Here is a 22,763-nt window from a genome sequence, read left to right as displayed (position 1 = left end):
GATGGATCCGCCGAATCGACGATCTCAGGTAACCAGTTTTATTTGTTTTGATGTTGTATATGTCAAATGTATCTTAGAAATGTCTGGGAAGAGGGCGACTGGATTATTTTACATATAAATTACCTAGACTGTCAACCACATTGTTCACACTACGTGCCATGCCCATTGAAAGTGAGATTTTTTAGCCAAATATATTTGAAAGCGGATTCCAAAAGGCAAAAATAATATTTTACGTCTGATAATTAACATATTGTCTCGTGCAATCACACCAGTGATTAAACATTAAGTACGTAGCGAGATCAACTGCTAAATTCAAATCTGAACAAATATTTCGGGGGAATAGGATAAGGGGGCAAAATGCCCCAGTAAAATTATGTTATCTATGGCTGTCACGAATGAAGTGATGTGAAAATTAATGAAAAGTGTCATCTGCAATGGATTTTCTTTATCGCGGATTGCAGCGTTGAGCGTTATAATCAATCACGCACTGTTTTTATTATTATTATTATTATTATTTAGTTTTTATATTTTATATCTAAAAAATCTCACTTTCAATGGGCATGACACGTAGTGTGAACAATGTGGTTGACAGTCTAGGTAATTTATATGTAAAATAATCCAATCGCCCTCTTCCCAGACATTTCTAAGATACATTTGACATATTTAAAATAAAAACCAAATAAAACTGGTTACCTGAGATCGTCGATTCGGCGGATCCATCTAGGCTCATCTTGATTGAACTTCAGTGAACTTATTCCATGATGGGTCGTTTGCGAATGAGCCGACTCTAAGAGCCGGCTCTTGTAGGTGAACGATGAGAGCTGGCTCGCATATCTGAAGAGCCGACTCTTTTTAAAAAAAAATATAGCCTATAGAAATTAAATCATTATGTAATAATGAAATAATGGATGCATTTTATTTTATTTAAAATAATTGACTAATTCAAAGAACAAAAAAAATATGATATAGGCCTAAAGGCGCACATATTCGTTTCGACTCTCTGATCAGCCTCACATTCTGTTCCTGTCAATCATACACGAGGTGTCAACCAATTAAATGGCATGAGGGCAGAGGTGGAAAGAGTACAAAAATATTCTACTCAAGTAAAAGTACCATTAAATTAATGAAATTTTACTTAAGTACAAGTAAAAGTACCAGTCTAAAAATCTACTCAAGTAAAAGTAAAAAGTAGTTCATTTAAAATTTACTCAGAGTAAAAATTACTTAGTTACATTTTAACAGTGGGAGGGAGGCAAAAATGGGACAGGCCAAGGGTGTCGAACTCAGTCGCTGGAGGGCCACAGTCCTGCACAGTTTAGATATAACCTTAATTTAAACACACCTGATCCAGCTAGTTTAATCATTTAGGCCAGTGGTCTCCAACCCTGCTCCTGGAGAGCTACCGTCCTACAGATTGCAGCTCTAACCCTAATCAAACACACCTGAACCAGCTAATCAACTCCATCAGGGCTACTTCATAATTACAGACAGGTGTGTTTGGAGCAGGGTTGGAACTGAAGACTGCAGGACGGTAGCTCTCCAGGAGCAGGGTTGGAGAACGCTGATTTAGGCTTATTTGAAAACTACAGGATATGTGTGCTGGAGCAGGGTTAGAACTAAACTCTGCAGGGCTACGGCCCTCCAGGAACTGAGTTTGACACCCCTGGGATAGGCCTATTAATATCAAACTAGTTGTTTTTAATTAAAAGAATCAGTTATTTAGAATAATAAGACATTTGGGCTTTTACCAGGCAAATCAGTATCAACAAACTCATCTTTTCAATGCAGACCAAATGCAGAAGCTTCATCAGACGTGGCATTTAGATGTATTTACACACTGTTTAATGCAGGACATGAATGCATTTAACCTGCAGTTACAAATGCATGAATAATGTTTTGATATACAAAACTTAAAATGTTGAATACTCATTTGAAATTATAAGAAATTAATTATTAAAAAAAAAAAAAAAAAATCAAAAGATACAGAAAATGTGAAAACAAAACGGTCCAGTATGTGTCAGCAAGTCACTGTTAATAAGTGAGTCATTGCGATTGAACCGAATCATTTAAACGGTTGATTCATTCAGGAATTAAAAACTGTCATGTTGCTCAGAGACGCAAAACTGTGCTTTGGTGCCTGTGTTTTGAATTATTTTTTGTTGTTTAAATAGAGCAAAAACAGGCAATATGGTGTCTAAAACGCAAGTCTCTTAATATAAACATATACAATTACATATTATAAAAAAAAAAATATATATATTATATACGATATATATATACGATTTTATATATATATATATATATATATATATATATATATATATATATTTTAATCATGATGACTTTTTGGAGGAAAAGACTGCATTCTTTGTGTGATTTTGATTTATTATATGAAATGATATATGTACATTTTCTGCCCTTATATCTTCAATTTTGTGATCATTCTAAATGTATTTTACAAGACTGAATCACACAGTGAAAGAACGCACTATATCATCCGCGCTCACATCATTAAAACAACAACTATGATATTATCGCAGACGATATATATCGCAGACTCCGCACCACTGTCTTTTTGGCTAATTTGTGCAAAACCTCTTGCTAAAATGTCAAAGCTTCATTTTAACCACCAGTGCAACGATGCAGTTATTTAGCTTACCTCTACATGCTTGCGAAGGGTTGATGTCTTGTCGAGATTTTATAAGCTGGTAGTTTGGTCTCTCTGCGGTAAGCACAGCTTACACTGCATAATAAATCATAAATATGGCCAGGGGTTCACTTCATTTCCTTCGAGTTCAACTTCAGAATATGACGGGGTATTGTTTTCAGCGGTGTCTGCACCACTAACGCCTGTTTTGTCCGTCTGCATCTTTCTTGTGATTTGAGCGCCAGTTTGCCCTCCTGCCCATTATTTACTGCGGTAGTTTCCAGGGAGCGATTTTTTTTTTTTTACTCAGTAATTAATGTGTTTTAAAATGTAGCGAAGTACAATACTTCAAACAAAATATACTTAAGTAAAAGTAAAATTACAGATTTTAAAAATTACTTTAAAAAGTAGAAGTACACAAAAAAGCTACTCAATTACAGTAACGCGAGTAAATGTAATTCGTTAGTTTCCACCTCTGCATGAGGGAGGGGCCGAGCCATCACACACACACAGTGTCAGACTCAGAGAAGACACCGCATCAGCCCCTCGAAAGTAAGGCAGCTTGCATTTCTGAATGCAAATCTGTCATAAAATAAAAATATGATCAGCATTGTGTGTGTGTGTGTGTGTGTGTGTGTGTGTTCATGCTAGTTATACAAAACATAACTAGTGAGATAGTTCATGCTGGTTATATAAACATGCCAAAAAAGATGGACCAGTTTAATCCTTTCAGTTATTTTTCTTTAATATGGGTTCTATTATGTTGTTCAGATTCAGATTGTATTTATTTTGTAATGTTGTTGTTTCTATACATTAAAAAGTTGTAATTTAAATGCAAATGTTTAATAGTATTCTTTTTTCATAACAAATCAATGCATTTTCAAAGAAATTGTGAGACATTGTGAGTGATTTCATTTAATAATTTAATTCAAATTGTTTTCACACCTATCATAGTCAAAACATTATTGTTTTTTAAAGAGCCGTTTGTGAGCCAAAAGAGCCGGCTCTTTTCAGTGAGCTGAGTCAAACGAGCCGGCTCATGAAAAAGAGCCGAAATGCCCATCAACCAATAAGATTCCATGTATGATGTCGCATTTTCATTGGTCAGTCGTTGAAGCCTATTTCTGATTGGTTGTTGCCGTTTTGACAGCGTTTATGCCAAGAGCAAAAAAAAAGAATTCGAAGAGAAGAGTACTTGGCCATGCGCGAACGCACGGGACACAGTCTAAGCACATACACGCTTACTTTAAGCGAAGAGGAGAGATTCGCGATTGCACTGAACACGGTTTAAGTGCAGGCATACTCTCTGAGCGAGCCCAGAGAAAATTCTTACAAGAGCAACGTGTATCTGAGAGCGCGCGCCCAGAGCAGAGAGATTCGCGCTCGGGCACATTATATCCCGCGCGCGAGCAGAGAGATTCGCGCTCGCACATTATATTAATGTACTTTCGCACTACAATAATGCGCTCTCGACATTTGACAGGGAAATAACGCCATATGAAATGAGTATTGATAAACATGATGGTTAAATGTTAATTGTAACATTGGTTCAATTTTGACAGATCCCTGATGTTAACAAATGCTCTTTTTTTGTTTTATTTCAGGTGTATGAAGAATTCAATCGAGTGGTTGGGAAGAACCTTGAACAAGAATTCTGTCCTTCGTCACTGTCCACAGCTGATTCAGATCAGATTTTGAGCAATCTTCTGCAACAAACCAAGGTTTGTACATTTAAGTTGATGCCACTGTTTGCTTAATTTTGAAAAGCAACCTGTTATGATTACTTTAAGACTGTGCAGTAACACAGACAAAATTATAATGAATGGAAATTGCCTTGCTTTCATGCTTGCAAATGATACAATGTTATCTCTACAACCACCACAACCTGCAGACCTGTGACCTCGCTGACATGTGATGTGTTGCAATGAGAGGGCTTCCAGTTGTATGCTTTGTAAGTAAGATTAATAATTTTTTATTGAGATTGTTTTATTGTAATAGTTTCCTTAATGTGTGTTTATGTTAGTAAAGACAAACAATCAAACATGTCATATCTGAGTTAAACGACAAACAAGGAGTGAGGAGGAGGCTTTAATTTTAAATCATTCAGGTGAAATTTTAATTTATGTCATAGCACTGCTAAACCTCTAAAATACAATCCAGGATAATATCATTATCTTTACGTATTTTTAATTTAATCAGTAATTCATGTTATATACTATGACCTGTAAACAAAATCAAACATATACATTTAATATTTAAATATTACTGAACTCCTGGATACACTTGTGTACACAATTCACAATTAATTATGCTTGCACTCAACTAAACAGTAACATGTTCAATGAAATTAATATCTAGAAAAAAACTTAGACTGCTAAAATTTATTTTATTAATCTCCATATTCTTGTCCAGGCTTCTGATGATGGAGACACATACCAACATGTGCCAGTTGGAAACTCTTTGAAAACTGATTTTGATAAGTGAATTCAAATAAACTGTAAGTTCAAACTTATTTGTAATGCAGGTGTATTGTCATCAAAAAATTAAAAGCATAAAAACTTTAATTAAACAAAAAAATTTATCTAAACTCACTCACAACATCCATAAAAAATATAACACTCAGGTTGATTGAACAAAAAAATTTATGGAAACTCGTTGCCTTAAAAAAGTTAATTCTGTCATGTTGAAAAAACAAAAACATTTCAAGTTTAATGTACCTAAGGTTTTAAAAGCACTGGATTAAAAACTCTTAGGTCAATAAACTAAAAGTTTTTAATTAAATGCTGTTGAAATCTCAAGTATATTTAACTTAAAATGTATTTTTTTTTCAACATGACAAAATTAACTTTTTTTTGTTTAGGGCAACAAGTTTCCATAAATTTTTTAAGTTCAATCAACCTGTACGGGTTGATGGCACCACCCCTGAAATGATGAAGACTATCTCTTTTCAACAGGTCATATCTGCCCCAATAAATCATCCAAATGTCTATGAAACCAAACCTATGTTATTCAGGAACAAGGAAGGCGGAAGAGCTTATATGCAAACAAATGCCAAACAAAGTTACTGCATGACGTGATTTTTTTTTTTTTTTAATTGACCAACCATAAGAGAAAGCTACTAAAATGGATAATTATTGTATAAAAGATATAAAGAAGGCCAAGAAACACAACTGTCACCTCAAATGTATTTAAATTTGTCAATCATCTACAATTTATTATTATCTAAATCTGTAAAAAAAAAAAAAAAAAAAAAGACAAAAAAACATGAAAGTCAGCTTACATAATATGTATGCATAATGACAATTATTTCTCATAAAAATACATTATTGTCAGTTACAAAATGTTGTGACAAAAATACATTTTGCAGCAAACTTTGGAAAACAGTAAGAGACAAGGACATTTTTTAAAACATTTTTGCTATGAATACAATGAAAATGAATGAAAATTCTCAATGAAAATTATTTTTAATAATAAGAAAAATTCTGACAGTAAATAAAAACTGGCTTCTGGCAAGATGTCGTAAAAAACAGGAGCAAAGGTTAGATATGGTGTAAACTGAGCAAATGGTCATTGTTGAATGTGAAGCTGTCTTATTTACAGATATAAAATCTAGGATAGGCTTTAGTGTATATTTTTCCTGTGGTAGTTTTTGAGAAACTACTTTCATGGCATTGTATATAAAACTAAAAAGGAACATATACAGTATATTTGAATATTCAATGCACACATTGTAATTTCATTGGTAATGCAGCTGTTTGTTGGGCTGCAAACACCAATGGAAAAATTCAAGGGGTTTCAAAATAGAAAAAAAAAAAAAAAAAAAAAAAAAAAAAAAAATATATATATATATATATATATATATATATATATATATATATATATATATATATATATATATATATATATAATGAATATTCAAGCTCAGATGTGTAAGGTGTATAAAACATTCTAAATATGACATAAATACATTTACACAATACTGTAAAAAATTTCCCCTATTGACTGACTTTGATGCAATACTCTATAAGGCACAATGTAATATAATAAAATGTAGTTATTGCTATAATTCTTTAAAAGACATTGTCAGTTATCAATTTAAAAGTAATTTCCACAAAACTAGCCAAAAATATGTGGCCATGAATATTAGTGTCACGCTTATGATATGTTCTGGTTTAGTTTTCTGTGTCTCCATTATCCTGTTTAGTTAGTTTCCATGGTTTTTGATTATTTGGCTCCCCACCTGTTTCTGTTCTGCTTGATTACGTTCACTGTTTATAAGTCCTGTGTTCGCCCCTGATTCCTTGGTCCACTATTGATGTTTGATCGTTTGGATTTGTGTTTGGTTGTGCCCTTTCTCTCCTATGGATTATTAAGGGGAAGTCGTGGCCTAATGGTTAGAGAGTTTGACTCCTAACCCTAAGGTTGTGGGTTCGAGTCTCGGGCCGGCAATACCACGACTGAGTTGCCCTTGGGCAAGGCACCAAACCCCCAACTGCTCCCCGGGCACCGCAGCATAAATGGCTGCCCACTGCTCCGGGTGTGTGTTCACGGTGTGTGTTCACTGCTGTGTGTGTGCACTTAGGATGGGTTAAATGCAGAGCACGAATTCTAAGTATGGGTCACCATACTTGGCTGTATGTCACATCATTTGTCACTTTCACTTAAAATAACTATTTTGTTGTGCGCTTTGCTTTACACACCATCACATAACAATTAAGGTCATATTTCACCCAAAAGAAGAAATTAAGATTTTATAAGAAAGGAATGATGCAATTTTCCACACATTTCCACCAAATTCTCATTAGCATAGTGAATAAAATTGTAAAAATCTCTAAAGAGAATTTACAAGAGAGAGAGAGAGAGAGAGAGAGAGAGAGAGAGAATACACACACAACAAAGTTTTCGTGTGGGGAGAAAAAAAAGTCACAATGGAAAAATATTTAATATTTAATATAAAAAAAAAAAATAAGCAAAATATAATTTTTAGTTTAAATAAGATGTTGTTTTTATGAGATTCACTTAGATAGTTATGGCAAACAGAGAAAACATTACTGCATGTACTAAACCTTTGAAAGACAAAAAAATAACATAGCTAAGTATCCGTGCTGTAAAAGCTTGGAATGAGGTCAGAACTCTTCCTCTTCAGAACTCAGATGACTCTGTTTCTTGCGAACATTCCAGTGTAAACATTGGGCCAGGCTCTCGAACCAATCATTCACGGGATCACGAAAACAGATGGAAGGAACGGGGAAACATGACGTTGTGATGGTAATACTATAAAATAAGAATTGGATTATCATTAAAAACAAAAACAAAAACCAATTGTCATGCATCAAAGCTTCACCTACAAGTTTACAGTACACCATGCCGTAACCAGATCAAAGCGTTGGTGTGACACACGATAAAAGTTATCTTTTGTATGCTAATGAATGCTTTTTTTCCTAACCAGCCACAACACAGATTGTTGGGGATTCAACATTTTTAAATAATAGTTTCAATAATTTGTTTTGGATGACAGTTCAGTTACTGGTTGTGTTTTTAATAGTATTAAAATGGTTTGAGTTCAAATATCATTTGAAAGAGACAAATAATCAAACAATATTGAGACAATTACCTCAGATCTTGAAAATAACAAGTGAAACAAGTGATCTGTAATTGATTGGTGTGGGCACACAATTTGTTTGGTGCTAGAATCTTGGTTAGGACATGGTGATGCGGTGGAAAATATAATTTCCTTAAACAATATGCCTTGTCCAGTAAAAATACTTTCAGCAACATGCATTTACTTAAGAAGCAAAAATATAAGAGATATTTTAAGACTTGTTTTTATTTTGTTTACTTTGTTATATTAATTTGTAAATCATGAAACAAAGTTAGTAAGAACAACAAACTTAGATATAGATATGCAGCAGGTGTATACCTGTAGGTCACACAACATCCAAGTACCATCTAATCAAAACAATATTTTTAACTCCCTGCGGTCTGGGTGCTATTCTGCCCCAAGAAATGTGCAAGGGTTAAGACCATGGGCAAATTATATCAATATCTAAGGAAGTGGAAGAGGAGGGGAAGAGGAAATAAGAAAAGGAAAATGTAAAAAAAAAAAAACACTGAATACCCTTAAACATGCAACATTTCCAAGTTGTATGTCCTTTTGATTATGAGTTTATCTTTTTTTTTTTTTTTGTGGTTGATTTTTTTAGTCTGTAATTGTATTTTGAATATTTTTTTTAATGTATAACACCTGTTCCCTATCTGTCGGTCACTACGAGTTATGTTGTGATGACATTAGGGGTCTAACTTGGGACCCCAATCATCTCTGAGTTAAAGAGAAAACGCCAATGAAAATGGATGAAAATGGCTAGTGGATTTTGCATGATGAGCCACTCCCCGTGCACACGGGTATTTAAGGTGACAGCGTGCATCCACTTTTTTGCTTCGGAGCCGAGTGGTTAATGTACTACAAAGCCATTCACCTGTGTTGAAGAGGAGCTGTTCTTGGTTAGCGTAACAGCACCGTACAGCGGTGTCCCTGCAGCAGTGATTCCCTTGTGTGCTTTTCCTGTAAAAGACCAAATCACGGATGATTTGCGTCTTTTTCAAGATGCTGTTTTGTCCATGTCATTCTGGATGTGGTTGTTTCCTGTCGTCTGTCAGCGGTCACGATCGCTGTCTTCAGTATCTGATATGTCTATTATGGGCATATGACCATGGCATCGCTAAACCAGGACAGGTAGTGACAAAGGGGTCTGCTGCATTCCCCTTGAGGAGAGAGAGACTTAATCGCAGTGATGTCAGCGATGCCATGGTCATATGTCTATTATGGGCATATGACCATGGCATCGCTGACATCACTGCGATCGAGTCTCTCTCTCCTCAAGGGGAGTGGAGCAGACCCCTCTGTCACTACCTGTCCTGGTTTCTCAGCTACAAGCAGAGGACCGCCGGTTAGTGCTCTGGTAGATTTGAGGGTTACAGTGAGAGCTTCTCTGCTGGGCCACGCCCCACAGACCTCTCACTCCTCCCAGAGAGTATGTCATGTGTGGCTGCAGAGTGATTCTGCTGGGCTGTCTCTCAGCAGTCCCAGCGTGTCATTCGGTGGGATGGGCTATCTGCCTCTGAGGATGAAGATTCGGTGGGGCTGCCCACCTCCGGTGTTGTCACCACTGCTGAATTAGACCCAGAGCTGTCTGCCATGCTGGATGATTGGTTTCTCGGTGCAGAGCACGGCTCACCACTGCGTTCTGCTCTGGTTACTTTCTTCCCAGAGAGCATCCACCTGGATGATGTGACAGCAACCATAGTGTGCCAGAATGCCCACCACACAACAGCTTATTAGCTGTCTGCGTGCTGCAGAGTGGTTTGTAATTGTAGCTCGATGTAGCTTCGCTTTTCTGTTGAATCTCTATCTTACTATCACTCTCTGTTGTCTAAAGTGATTAAAATATAAACTTAATTCCCACCTTATATCTGATATTATCTATCAAACTAGTCTGACTAATCTGACCGTTCCATTAAATTTTAAATCGCGAGTGCAGCGCGTGTACAGCGTGTTAGCATTCGTTAGCCGGTTAGCTTGTCATTAATGTTTCCATTCGCATTTTGCGTCTATTACCGTTTTTTTCTATTACCCCTTTTTTCTCTCTGGCTGTTTTTCAAGAGTTCATCAAACAGTCAGAATCATTCTTCAATCATGGTAATGGCTTCTTCTCCTGCTACTGTTGTTTGCACCACTTGCCACATGTATAGTTTAGCTCTCTCTGTCGGCGACAAGGGATTCACATGTGATAAATGCAGGGAAATAGTTATGCTGACAGAGAAGGTTTCAGAATTAGAGACATGCATCCAAACTTTAATGGAGGACAGTAAGAATGTGAGGGCTGTAGATACGGCTTTGGATGCGACTAGCTCAGGGAGTCCTGTATACATTGTTCGGTTCCGGTTACAGAGCCTATGCAGCAGGGTGATTAGGTGACTGTGAGGCAGCATAGTCGTGGGTCAAAACACCGCTCTTCTGTTCTGATCAAAATATTAAACAGGTTCTCCCCACTCAGTGATGCACCCACTGAGAAACCTGATCAAAGTGCTCTAGTTATTGGTGATTCTATTGTACGGAACGTGAAAACAGAGACAATGTTTACTGGGAGCCAGAGCACCTGACATCTTGGAAAATGTAAAAGTGTTGGCTAATGCTAAACGTAAATTCAGTAAGATTGTTATTCACGCCGGCAATAATGATGTTCGACTTAGCCAGTCAGAGATCACTAAAAATAACATTAAAGAGGTGTGTGAACTTGCAAGTACGATGTCAGACACTGTAATATGCTCTGGTCCCCTCCCTGCTTACCGTGCTGATGAGATACACAGCAGACTGTCATCACTCAAGGGCTGGATGTCTAAGTGGTGCCCGCAGAATAACATAGGTTTCATAGACAATTGAACGAGTTTTTGGGGCAGACCTGACCTGTTGAAAAGAAATGGTCGTCATCCCTCCTGGGGTGGTGATGCTCTTCTCTCTAGAAATATGGCACATAGTCTTAGAGTTTGCACTTGACTAACTGGGGCCCAGGTCAGGAAGCAGACAGACTGGCTAAACCGACCATCTGCTAGTCGCCTCACGTCACAGAAGTCAGCTATTTTTGACACGCACATACTTTGTTATTCGTTACCTGTCCTTTATTTTGACAAAGAACTACTTGGGAAAAAGACCTCTTTTTGTACACTGATTAGGAAATTGCTGCTTGTTTTATGAATTATTTCATTTATTTTAGTAAAATGTGAGGCACTGTATAATTTTGCTACCATTATTTAGGCTTAACTAAAACAAGAAATTAGTTAATTAAATCTGGCCACGATTTAGCTTAATCACTGAAACTGAAAAGAATGGACGGATTAATAAAACGTCCTCACGCTTAAACTCAAGTTCTCTCATTATAATCAACAAAGTGCACACAATGTAAAAAAAAAACTTCATTAATTGATAACATCAGTGATTTTAAAGGGAGCCGCCTTTACTTGCTTACTTGCTCATAGATCAAGTGGATGGTCACTGCAGTTAGATCAGATGGTCACTGCAGTCATCTGGATCAAGTACGTATCCAGCCCAGATAGTGGATCAGCACCCAGAGATGACCTCGACAGCACTGAATGCCAGTGGAGAACAGGACAACTAGATGAGCCCCAGAGACAGATCCCCAGTGAAGACCTTGTCTCCTAGATGGCCATTGTTCCTTGCCGCTGTCGCCTCTGGCTTGCTTTGTTGGGGACACTTAATATCCATCGATATCGTCGACACAGATAATATTTAAACTGAACTGAGCTGGATGATGACATCACTGAATTCAATGATGAACTGGCTTTAACTGAAAATTTAGTGTTTACTATTGTCATTTTGCATTATTGACACTATTTTCCTATTTAATATTGTAAAGTGCTTTGACACATCTGTATTGTTAAAAGCACTTTATAAATAAAGGTGACTTGACTGTTCTTTTTGAGAGCTATTTGGACAGTGATGAAGATCTACCAGTCGATCATGATTGATGGGTTGGCGACCCCTGTTTTAAAGTGTCAGTGTAATCAGCCTCCTAAACAAAACTGCTTTAGTTAATGACAAGCACTCTTATTTAGTCTGTTTTGATTTTGATATTGCCATTATTTACTTATGTACTATCATTTACCTTTTTCAAAAAAATGTTATTTGCTTTATTTTAAGTTAATGCCACATATGCTTGAATATAAATATGTTTGAATGCGATGTGATTGGAAAGTACCTGAAATACTTGAAATTATATAGATGTAGAGTATAAACAAATGTACTTCACTTTCTCTGTTTATAATGTAGAACATGATGAAATGAGTAAAAGGTGTGAAAAGTAAATTCATGAACTTAATGTTTTGCAACTAAAAGATTAAAGAGAGGGCACACAGGGTGAAAGGAAGACAAAACAACAAGTGGAGTTAAGACTGACGAAGACTACAGTTAACAAGGGGAGAGGAAGTGCGAGAAGATAACAGTGTAAGAGACAGCAGAAGGATGTCCGGCGAATTGGACATGAGTCACAGAGATCAATACTCCTACACACAGGAAGAGTGGATTAATGAGATGGAAGTGGAATTCCCCAAAAAGTATTATTATAAGAATGAGGAGTAAAACACTCTTAATATGCTGCTCGCATTAAGCATGAAGGACACCTGATACCCTATCACGCTTAACAGCATATCCAATACTGCTGTTCACAGTTTGATTATAGAGCTCTTAGCTTAGCTGATTTTAGGTTTTATTTAGGTGAGTACTTCATGGTTTAGGCTATATTTGAATATACTGTACCCTACCTGAATGAATAATCTTAGGGTTAAAGGTGTAGAATAAAATAAGACATCGAGAAACAAGTCCCACCCTACATTTCTTGTCAGCATATTTTAAGTCACTTACCTGTCACCATAGGCAATTTCCTGCCTTTTCCTGCCATCGAGAGACACCCAGGCCATGTTTCTGGCATCATGAGACAGCGTAATCTAAAAGCATAATAGGTTTCTGTAAATATCCTCATGCATTCAAAGCCAAAGAGCAGCAGGTTTGTTGTGCATTTACCTTGAGCTCAACACCAGCAGGCACTACGATGGGTCTAAAAGACAGGGAGTGTGGGCAGATTGGTGTGATCATGATGGCTGGAACATTTGGATGGATCATAGAGGCACCTGCTGCTACTGCGTATGCAGTACTTCCTGTGGGAGTGGACACTATCACACCTGGCAGAAAGAGCAAGAAGGGAGGGCAGATGAGCTCTTTCTTTTTAAAACACTAATATTGTTTAGAAAAGCATATCACTGAACATTGGACAAAATGCTTTTGAATTTCATCATCAGTATTTTGTCTTTTTCAGTAAAACTATCACAGTAAACAGTAGGGGTGTAACTACATAAAATTACGGTTTGGTTTTGATGTTACTGTTCTGGGTGTTTTCGGTGCATAAGGGGGAAAAACAGTGTGGTTTTCTGTCGTTTACAGAACAAACTATGGTTTTGTTTTTCAATATTGCTGCACACTCTTCATACTGCAGTTTATGGCGTTGTTGTAAATGGAGGAATAGGAGAACTTATTTTCTGTTGTGGATACAAAATATCTTAGCAAAATATTTTAAATATTCCCTTTATATTGTGCTTTGTCTGTTTGACTTGAATGAAAAGTCTGTGACGCTTTAAAAGAAAAATCTATAATTTTGACCCATACAATGTTTTTATGGCTATTGCTACAAATATACCCCAGTGACTTAAGACTGGTTTTGTGGTTCAGGGTCACAAATGGTATTTGTAAGCTTTAGTAGTCAAAAAAAAGAAAAAGAAATATATACATATATAATACATACATACATCAACCTTAAGTAGTTTTGCTTATCAAATAAAAGAATCCATTAAGGATGTGGGTATTCTTACAGGAAACAGACAAAGAAGCAACCTTTTAGAACATGTAATTATAATAAATACATTTAACACTAACCATCTCCCTGAACATTTGTGAAATACCTTTTAGAACATGTAATTATCTGGATTATATTTTACACTAACCATCTCCCTGAACAGTGGTGATCAGATGACCATCCAGAAACAAGTCCACATTAGAGAGGTACGAAGATGGACCTCGGTCTACAACAACTTCATTCAGCACCTGACAGACAGATATATTATTTACAGAAAATAAAACAATGGCTTTACACATGAAAATATCTGAAAGTAACTAAAAGAAAACCCATCTTAATAACTGGCAAAAAAGTAAACATTTTGAAGCGATGCATATGCTATGAATATATTATTTTGCTCAAGTTGGTTTAATTAAAAATGATATCAGATTAAGGATGAGCAAAACTACATATTTTCACAATGAGTTAGTCAGCTAATTGCCAGAAAGACATTGTTAAGAAGACCTTTAATGGGAGTCCACATGATGCAGTCATTTAAGCAGGATGTGTGTCCGGGTGCGCCTCGTCAGTTGCAGTCTTATTAACAATAATTTATTTCGTTTATTATTAACTATAATTTATATATATACATATATACACATACAGTATATGTATATGTACAGTATATATGGTCATATACAGTGCCCTCCATGAGTATTGGAACAGTAAGACAAAATTGCTTTCTCTGCTGTGGAGTCAAGACATTTGCAAATATGATTAAAAGATGAATATGCCACAAAACTACAGAATGTCACATTTTATTATTAGGTCTTTCGACACAAACATGGTTTACCAAATAAAAAGGAAAGCAATTTTAAAGTTCATCCCACTATTTGATGTAAGCATAAGTATTGGAACAGTTGAATTTATGGCAGATGTAAAAGATTAAAAGCTAATATTTAGTTGCAGATCCCTTGCATGCAATCAGAGCAGTAAGTCTGCAACCCATATACTTCACCAGACTCTTGGTCTTATGCTGTGAAATGCTTTCCCCCAGCCTTTAATGCAGCCAATTCCAACTGTTGCTTGTTTGGGGGAGTTTCTGTCTTTAGTTTCCTCTTCAGCTGGTGAAATCAATGTTCAATCGGATTTAAATTTGGAGATTGATTTGGGCAATCTAAGACCTTACATTTCTTTGCCCTGATAAAGCCCTTGACTGAACTGGCAGGGTGTTTTGGGTCATTGTCCTGATCCAATATGAAGTGGTTTCTAATGAGTTTGGTGGCATTTTCTTGAATATTGGTAGCCAAGATGATTTTGTACCCTTCCAAATTCATTCTGCTACTGCCATCATACATAAATAGTGGAGCAATCTCAGAAAGGATTTTCTCAGTGAAAAATTGCAAAGAGTTTGAATTTATCATCATCTACAGTGCATAATATCATCCAATCTCTGTGCGTAAGGGTCAAGGCCGGGAAAACCATACTGGATGCCCGTGATCTTCGGGCCCTTAGATGGCACTGCATCACATACAGGAATGCTACTGTAATGTAAATCACAACATGGGCTCAGGAATACTTCCAGAAAACTTTGTCGGTGAACACCATCCACCGTGCCATTCGCCGTTGCCGGCTAAAACTCTATAGGTCAAAAAAAGAAGCCATATCTAAACATGATTCAGAAGCGCAGGCGTTTTCTCTGGGGCAAAGCTCATTTAAAATGGACTGTGGCAAAGTGGAAAACTGTTCTGTGGTCAGTCAAATCAAAATTTGAAGTTCTTTTTGGAAAACTGGGACACCATGTCACCCGGACTAAAGAGGACAAGGACAACCTAAGTTGTTATCAGCGCTCAGTTCAGAAGCCTGCTTCTCTGATGGTATGGGGTTGCATGAGTGCGTGTGGCATGGGCAGCTTACACATCTGAAAAGCCACCATCAATGCTGAAAGGTATATCCAAGTTCTACAACAACATATGCTCCCATCCAGAAGTTGTCTCTTTCAGGGAAGACCTTGCATTTTCCAACATGACAATGCCAGACCACATACTGCATCAATTACAACATCATGGCTTCGTAGAATATTGGTAGCCAAGATGATTTTGTACCCTTTTTTGTATTGCAATTGTATTTCACTGAGAAAATCCTTTCTGAGATTGCTCCACTATTTATGTATGATGGCAGTAGCAGAATGAAATTGGAAGGGTACAAAAAAGGCCACCAGGGCACCATACAGACTTTATTAAAGAGTTTGCTGATTTTACATCCGAGTTAGTGCTGGCTGCAGATAAAGTTTTAATTGTTGGTGATTTTAATATCCATGTTGATAATGAAAAAGATGCATTGGGATCAGCATTTATAGACATTCTGAACTCTATTGGGGTTAGACAACACGTCTCAGGACCTATTCATTGTCGAAATCATACTCTAGATTTAATACTGTCACATGGAACTGATGTTGATGGTGTTGAAATTATGCAGCCAAGCGATGATATCTCAGATCATTATTTAGTTTTGTGCAAACTTCATATAGCTAAAACTGTAAATTCCACTTCTTGTTACAAGTATGGTAGAACCATCACTTCTACCACAAAAGACTGCTTTGTAAGTAATCTTCCTGATGTATACCAATTCCTTAGCATATCCAAAACCTCAGAACAACTTGATGATGTAACAGAAACTATGGACTAATACACTTCTAATATCCAAATCCAAAATCCACAAACACTTCCCATAACACCCGATGTACTTGCTACATGGTTAGAAGAATGGCATCTACGCTCATATTAGTCTGTTTCTCTCTTATTCCGAGGTCACCGTAGCCACCAGATCCAGTCTGTATCCAAGTCAGAGGGTCACTGCAGTCACCCGGATCCAGTATGTATCCAGCCCAGATGGTGGATCAGCACCTAGAAAGGACCTCTACAGCCCTGAAAGACAGCGGAGACCAGGACTAGAGCCCCAGAGACAGATCCCCAGTAAAGACCCTTTCTCAGACGACCACCGGGACAAGACCACAGGAAACAGATCAACCAAACCCACAATACGCTCCTTTGGCCACTAAACTGGATCGGAATTACTACATCAGTTCATAGCACAACTAGACCCCCAACTGAGCCTGGTTTCTCCAAAGGTTTTTTTTCTCCATTCTGTCACTGATGGAGTTTTGGTTCCTTGCCGCTGTCGCCTCTGGCTTGCTTAGTTGGGGACACTTCATTTACAGCGATATCGTTGACTTGATTGCAAATTATTGCACAGATACCATTTAAACTGAACTGAGCTGCATGATGACATCACTGAATTCAATGATAAACTGCCTTTAACTGTCATTTTGCATTATTGACACACTGTTTTCCTAATTAATGTTGTTCAGTTGCTTTGATGCAATCTTTTTTGTTTAAAGCGCTATATAAATAAACACAACACAACAACACACAACTAGAAGAAGGATCCGGGTACTGAAATGGCCAGCCTACAGTCCAGATCTTTCACCCATAGAAAACATTTGGCGCATCATCAAGAGGAAGATGCGACAAAGAAGACCTAAGACAGTTGAGCAACTAGAAGCCTGTATTAGACAAGAATGGGACAACATTCCTATTCCTAAACTTGAGCAAGTTGTCTCCTCAGTCCCCAGACGATTGCAGACTGTTATAAAAAGAAGAGGGGATGCCACACTTTTTGAGATGTGTTGATGCCATGAAATTTAAAATCAATGTATTTTTCCCTTAAAATGAGACATTTTCTCAGTTTAAACATCTGATATGTCATCTATGTTGTATTCTGAATAAAATATTGAAATTTGAAACTTCCACATCATTGCATTCTGTTTTTATTCACAATGTGTACAGTGTCCCAACTTTTTTGGAATCGGGTTTGTATTTTTGGTGCTGATCAGAGGTTTGCATCTTGCAATGTAGCTTCTGTAATTCTGTGTCAATTCTCCTGCGCACTGTAGATTGACAGAGCATCACCCCAGCTTTCTGGAGGTTGTTGGTGATTTTACAGACAGGTATTTTAGGGTTCATTTTCACAGCTTTTATGATTTGTCTGTCATCAACTACTGTTGTTTTTCTCAGCCGATCAGGTCATCGTTGGTTGCTGATGTCGCCGGTAGTTTCCAAACTCTTGATTTCTCCATGCCCTTTGTTTTTCCTATAGTTCTAATTAACTTCCTCTTATTTAGCATCCAAATTGCTTGCTTTTCTTTCAGAGTCGGCTTCCTCGTCTTCATCCTGGTTTGAGTGTGTCATCATCGAATGCAAGACTTAGAATACAGAAGCAATGAATATAACAGATAAGACACATTCCCTGCTTTTAATATCTGAAGAATTAATGCAACAGGACACAGCTGAACACTTAGAAAGACCTGTGAGGCAACTGTTCCAATACTTATGCTCACATCAGATAGGGACATGAAACTCTAAAAGCGCTGATCTTCTTAGCTGGTAAAACATCTTTGTGTTGAATCACCCAATAATAAAATGTGACATTCTGTAGTTTTGTCTCATATTCATCTTTTAATCATATTTACAGATTTCTTCACTCCGCAGCAAAAAGAACAATGTTTTGACACCCTTCTGATTTCCCCGAAAGATGGGGGCTGAACAAGAAAAGCTAACACTTGTATCTCTCATTAAAGTGATTTTTGACTCTAATGACAAACTGACTTCTCACAATAAATAAGAAGACAACTGACATCCAAACTTCTCTGACCAAAATCGAACGGTCACTTTCAACTCTAGCCGAACAAGTCAACAAGATGCAGACCAGGAAAGGAGCTAATGAGGATAAATTGAGAGACACCTGCGCACAAATTGAAAAGATGGAAAATGAGATCACTTTTTTGAAAGACAAAACAGATGATCTCGGAAACCGGAGCGGGCGATCAAATATAAAGATCACAAACATCTCAGAGAAATCTGAGGGCAGTGACACGGTTGGATACTTGGAAAGTCTCATCCCACAATTGCTAGGAATTGCCTCTAAATTTATTTACTTTTATTCTTTTATTTTTTTAATAGAAGCCCAGTCTTGTTATAAGTGTATACAATGGCAACATTTTGATTTCTAATACTGATATAATTTATGCATGGTACTATTTGTCTTGCATTGTCTAACCAAACCTAGTAATTATAATATCACAATTAATGTCCAGAATCATTACCTCATTTTTTCTTATTTGTTTTTTAAATACATGTCCATATTAATGTAATAATGTGTAACAATTCAGGTCTCTTGAATTGTATTTCACTAAATGTTAGAGAAATTAATTCCCCAATTAAGAGAAAGAAAGTCAAAACAGTTAAAAACAATAATTTATTCAAGAGACCCATCTCACTGATCTTGAACATATGAATTTACGAAGAGACTGGGTGGGCCACATTTTTTATTCCTAATTTTTCATCTAAGGCAAGAAGAGTAGCATTGCTTATTTACAAGAAGCTGAGATTCAGGTTAAACACCATCGAGAAAGAAAAGTATAAATAAATTCACATAAATTCACACTTGTGCCTTTGTATGGCCCCAACATAGATGACCCCACATATTTTTATTTAACAATGAAGCTTGCCACAATTGAAGGCCAGTGTATTGTAGGAGGTGACTTTAATTTGATTCTAAATCCATCAATTGACCGTTCTTCACCCAAATCTCTTTCATTAGCTAAATCAGCAGTAGCTCCAAGGAATGAAAGAATTAGGCCTAAGTGATACATGGTTCATCCAAATCTAAAAGATTACTCATTTTATTCTAGTGTCCATAAAACCCATTCAAGAACTGATATGTTTCTGAGACCATATCACAAATAAATTTGTCAAAAGTCAAAGCTTGCCCCTATCTAGCTGCTACTCTTTCCAAAGATAATCCCATAAAGATGGAATTAGATGTGGGTCCACCTGAATCTGCCTCTATTGATGGAGATTCAGGGGCTATCTGTTGAAAGACCCAGAATTTATTACTTTTATAAATAATAACACTGATGATTGTGATAAAAACAAACTTGAATTCCTCTTCTCATTCTAATATTTGGGAAGCCTTTAAGCCTTATATGAGAGGGCATATTATGTCACATGTAGCACATAAAAATAAGGTAAGGAGAGAAGCATTATCTCAATTAGAAAAAGACATATTGAAGCACGATCACTCCTTGACAAACAATCAAATTTTAGAGGTGTAAAACAAAAAATTACAAATACCATCACAACACTACATTACAACATTTTCTACACTCTCTAGAATAAAATTAAATTGTGGTGTTTTACTTGAGTAGAATAAAACTAAATTATTCAACTTTGCTACATTTATTTTTCACCAAAAGTACAAAAAAATAAAATAAAATAAAAAAAGTGGTGACGATGGAGAAGAGCGAGCCAGCATTTGACGGGCACTTTTCAAACTCCTGGGGTGGAGCCCAGCTGTTGGGCGAGCCGTTCAAACCACACTGTACTTTGACTGTCAATCACCTGTCATTTTGAATCAGCATCATTAGCGTTTCAGTATTTTAGTGAATGTGAGCTGTGCTCTGATTTTAAATTGGAATTTTGTCAGCTCCTGAAATGGGTCATACCATCGATATTATACTCGGTTGATGGAAGGATGCAGTTATTGCATGTATGGAGCAAGAACAATGTATGTGTCTAAAATACATGCACATAGTTTAGTTAAATGGTAAAAATTGCCCTCTTTTTTCGCCTTCCTTTTTATGTGCATCTGGCTGATAGATCAACCAATGATTTATCGGTCAATCAGATGCATTTAAAATCACTTTTTCTGTGTACGTGCTTTGGGTGTGTGAGCACATGGGCATATAAACAGGATAGTCTATGTATGACCGGACGATTTATTCATATCCAAAACAAGATGATATGGACATTACGGAGCGCTTAACACTCTCATGCAGTGCATGTTTCATTCATACTCGAAGCCGGAGGGTGCTCTTGCGCAGAAAGTCCAAAACGGCCTTGTAGAAGTAATAACTTATGACGTACAGGAAATCCCTAATATGGACAAAGTCATCCCACTATTGCTGTAGCTAAAAAGGTAATTCCAGGTCATTTCGAGGTAATAAATATAATATATGAATAATCCAGTTCTAATTGACATTTAATACAGTACAGAAACTATTATGCCTTCTTATGTGTTTGTATAAACCAATCCTAAAATTGTCATTAAGAAAATACAGAAAAAAATATTATAGAATACAAATTAAAATACATACATTTTAATTGGATTAAATACATTAAAATAAAGCCTCTCAATTAGACAAAAGTCAAAAGTTTGAGTTTTCGCTGCTGCACACACATTTTTGTATGTGTTCTTTAGCCTGTTGATTTTTATTCATGGTAATTCAGCTAAAAAGAAAATATTAAGCAATAAGAGTTAGAATAAATGTGAATGATATCTTAGATTTTTCAATTATTTATTTATTATTATTATTATTTATGTTATTGGAATCAAAATTAGGAATTGACAAGAATAGTTATAAAACAGTTGCTCCTGGCAACAGGGATAGGTAGTATGTTTGCTTAACATAGCATCAAACTTGACAATTTATGAGACTAATATCATGTTTTGCTCCAAAATCATTATATAATATCAGTCGTGTTTGAAACAGTTAGCTTCTGTGGTTCCATGTTGCTTCTTATCACAGTGAGACAGAAAATACTCTTTATAAAAAACTTTACTGTGATACAAGCTATGTCCATTAGCGTTGTATGGCAATTGTGTTTTTATTGTCTTCCACATTTCATCAGTCAGTGCATCTCTATCTGCATGTTCTTCAGCTGTAGTGATATCTGATGCATTTGTCCATATAAGGGATTTCCTGGGTCTCACTTGTGAAACAGACATAAAAGTACATGAGTGTTAGGGTTAGGGTTAACCCTGCTCCATAATGCTCACATTGTCTCATTTTGGGTAAAAATAGAAAAATAATACTTAAGTAAGAAACCATCTCCAAATCCATCACTTCTAGAAAAATACAGACCGATATCCCTTCTTCCATTCATTGCAGAGACACTTGAGCGAGTTGTGTTCAACCAACTCTCTATGTTTCTTGTACAGAACAACCTCCTGGACAGCAACCAATCTGGCTTCAAAAGTGGCCACTCAACTGAGACTGCCCTGCTCTCTGTTACTGAAGCCCTGCGACTGGCAAGAGCAGCTTCCAAATCCTTGGTACTCATCTTGCTGGATCTGTCTGCTGCTTTTGACACAGTTAATTACCAGATTCCACTGTCCACCCTCAGAAAGATGGGCATCTCTGGAACCGCACTCCTGTGGTTTAAGTCCTACCTCTCAGATAGATCCTTCAGAGTGTCTTGGAGGGGTGAAGTTTCTAAGTCACAACTTCTTGCTACTGGGGTTCCTCAAGGCTCAGTACTTGGACCACTTCTCTTCTCCATCTACATGATGTCATTAGGATCTGTCATTCAGAAGCATGGCTTCTCCTATCACTGCTATGCTGATGACACTCAACTCTACTTCTCATTCCAACCAGATGATCCGACGGTAGCTGCTCGCATTGCAGCCTGTCTGAGTGACATTTCTAGCTGGATGAATGACCATCACCTTCAGCTCAACCTTACTAAGACAGAACTGCTGGTGGTTCCAGCTAACCCATCGTTACATCACAGCTACTATATAGTCAAGTCTCAAGTCTCAAGTCTCGTTTATTTATATAGCCCTTTCTACTACAACGTAGACCAAAGGACTGTACA

At 36.8% G+C, this 22,763-nt stretch overlaps 1 protein-coding gene and 1 long non-coding RNA gene across 8 annotated transcripts in view; one reads left to right on the top strand and one right to left on the bottom strand.

Moving 5' to 3' along the window:
- Positions 1-4,244: 4,244 nt before the first annotated feature.
- LOC122145859 lies at positions 4,245-5,139 on the top strand. Its single transcript, XR_006160591.1, has 3 exons — positions 4,245-4,368; positions 4,539-4,598; positions 5,060-5,139. It is a non-coding gene; the product is annotated as an uncharacterized LOC122145859 (long non-coding RNA).
- A 2,064-nt stretch (positions 5,140-7,203) lies between these two features.
- The window catches only part of nadka (NAD kinase a), a 77,631-nt gene continuing 62,071 nt past the window's right edge, over positions 7,204-22,763 (bottom strand). For 6 of the 7 annotated variants that reach the window (XM_042762958.1, XM_042762955.1, XM_042762957.1 and 3 more), the window contains exons 9-12: positions 14,216-14,315; positions 13,242-13,399; positions 13,083-13,165; positions 7,204-7,921 (exon numbers count right to left, since the gene is read on the bottom strand). In XM_042762958.1, coding sequence (XP_042618892.1) covers positions 7,774-7,921; positions 13,083-13,165; positions 13,242-13,399; positions 14,216-14,315 — 489 coding nt within the window. In that variant the 3' untranslated portion in view covers positions 7,204-7,773. Of the gene's footprint in view, positions 7,922-11,542; positions 11,791-13,082; positions 13,166-13,241; positions 13,400-14,215; positions 14,316-22,763 lie in introns of those variants that run through there. The other variant, XM_042762960.1, reaches the window with a different exon arrangement.

The sequence above is a fragment of the Cyprinus carpio genome, chromosome A8 (assembly GCF_018340385.1).
Source record: "Cyprinus carpio isolate SPL01 chromosome A8, ASM1834038v1, whole genome shotgun sequence".
Taxonomy (NCBI): Eukaryota; Metazoa; Chordata; class Actinopteri; order Cypriniformes; family Cyprinidae; genus Cyprinus; species Cyprinus carpio.
Note: the sequence above shows the minus strand (reverse complement) of the source record. Positions and strands in the feature narration are given on the sequence as shown.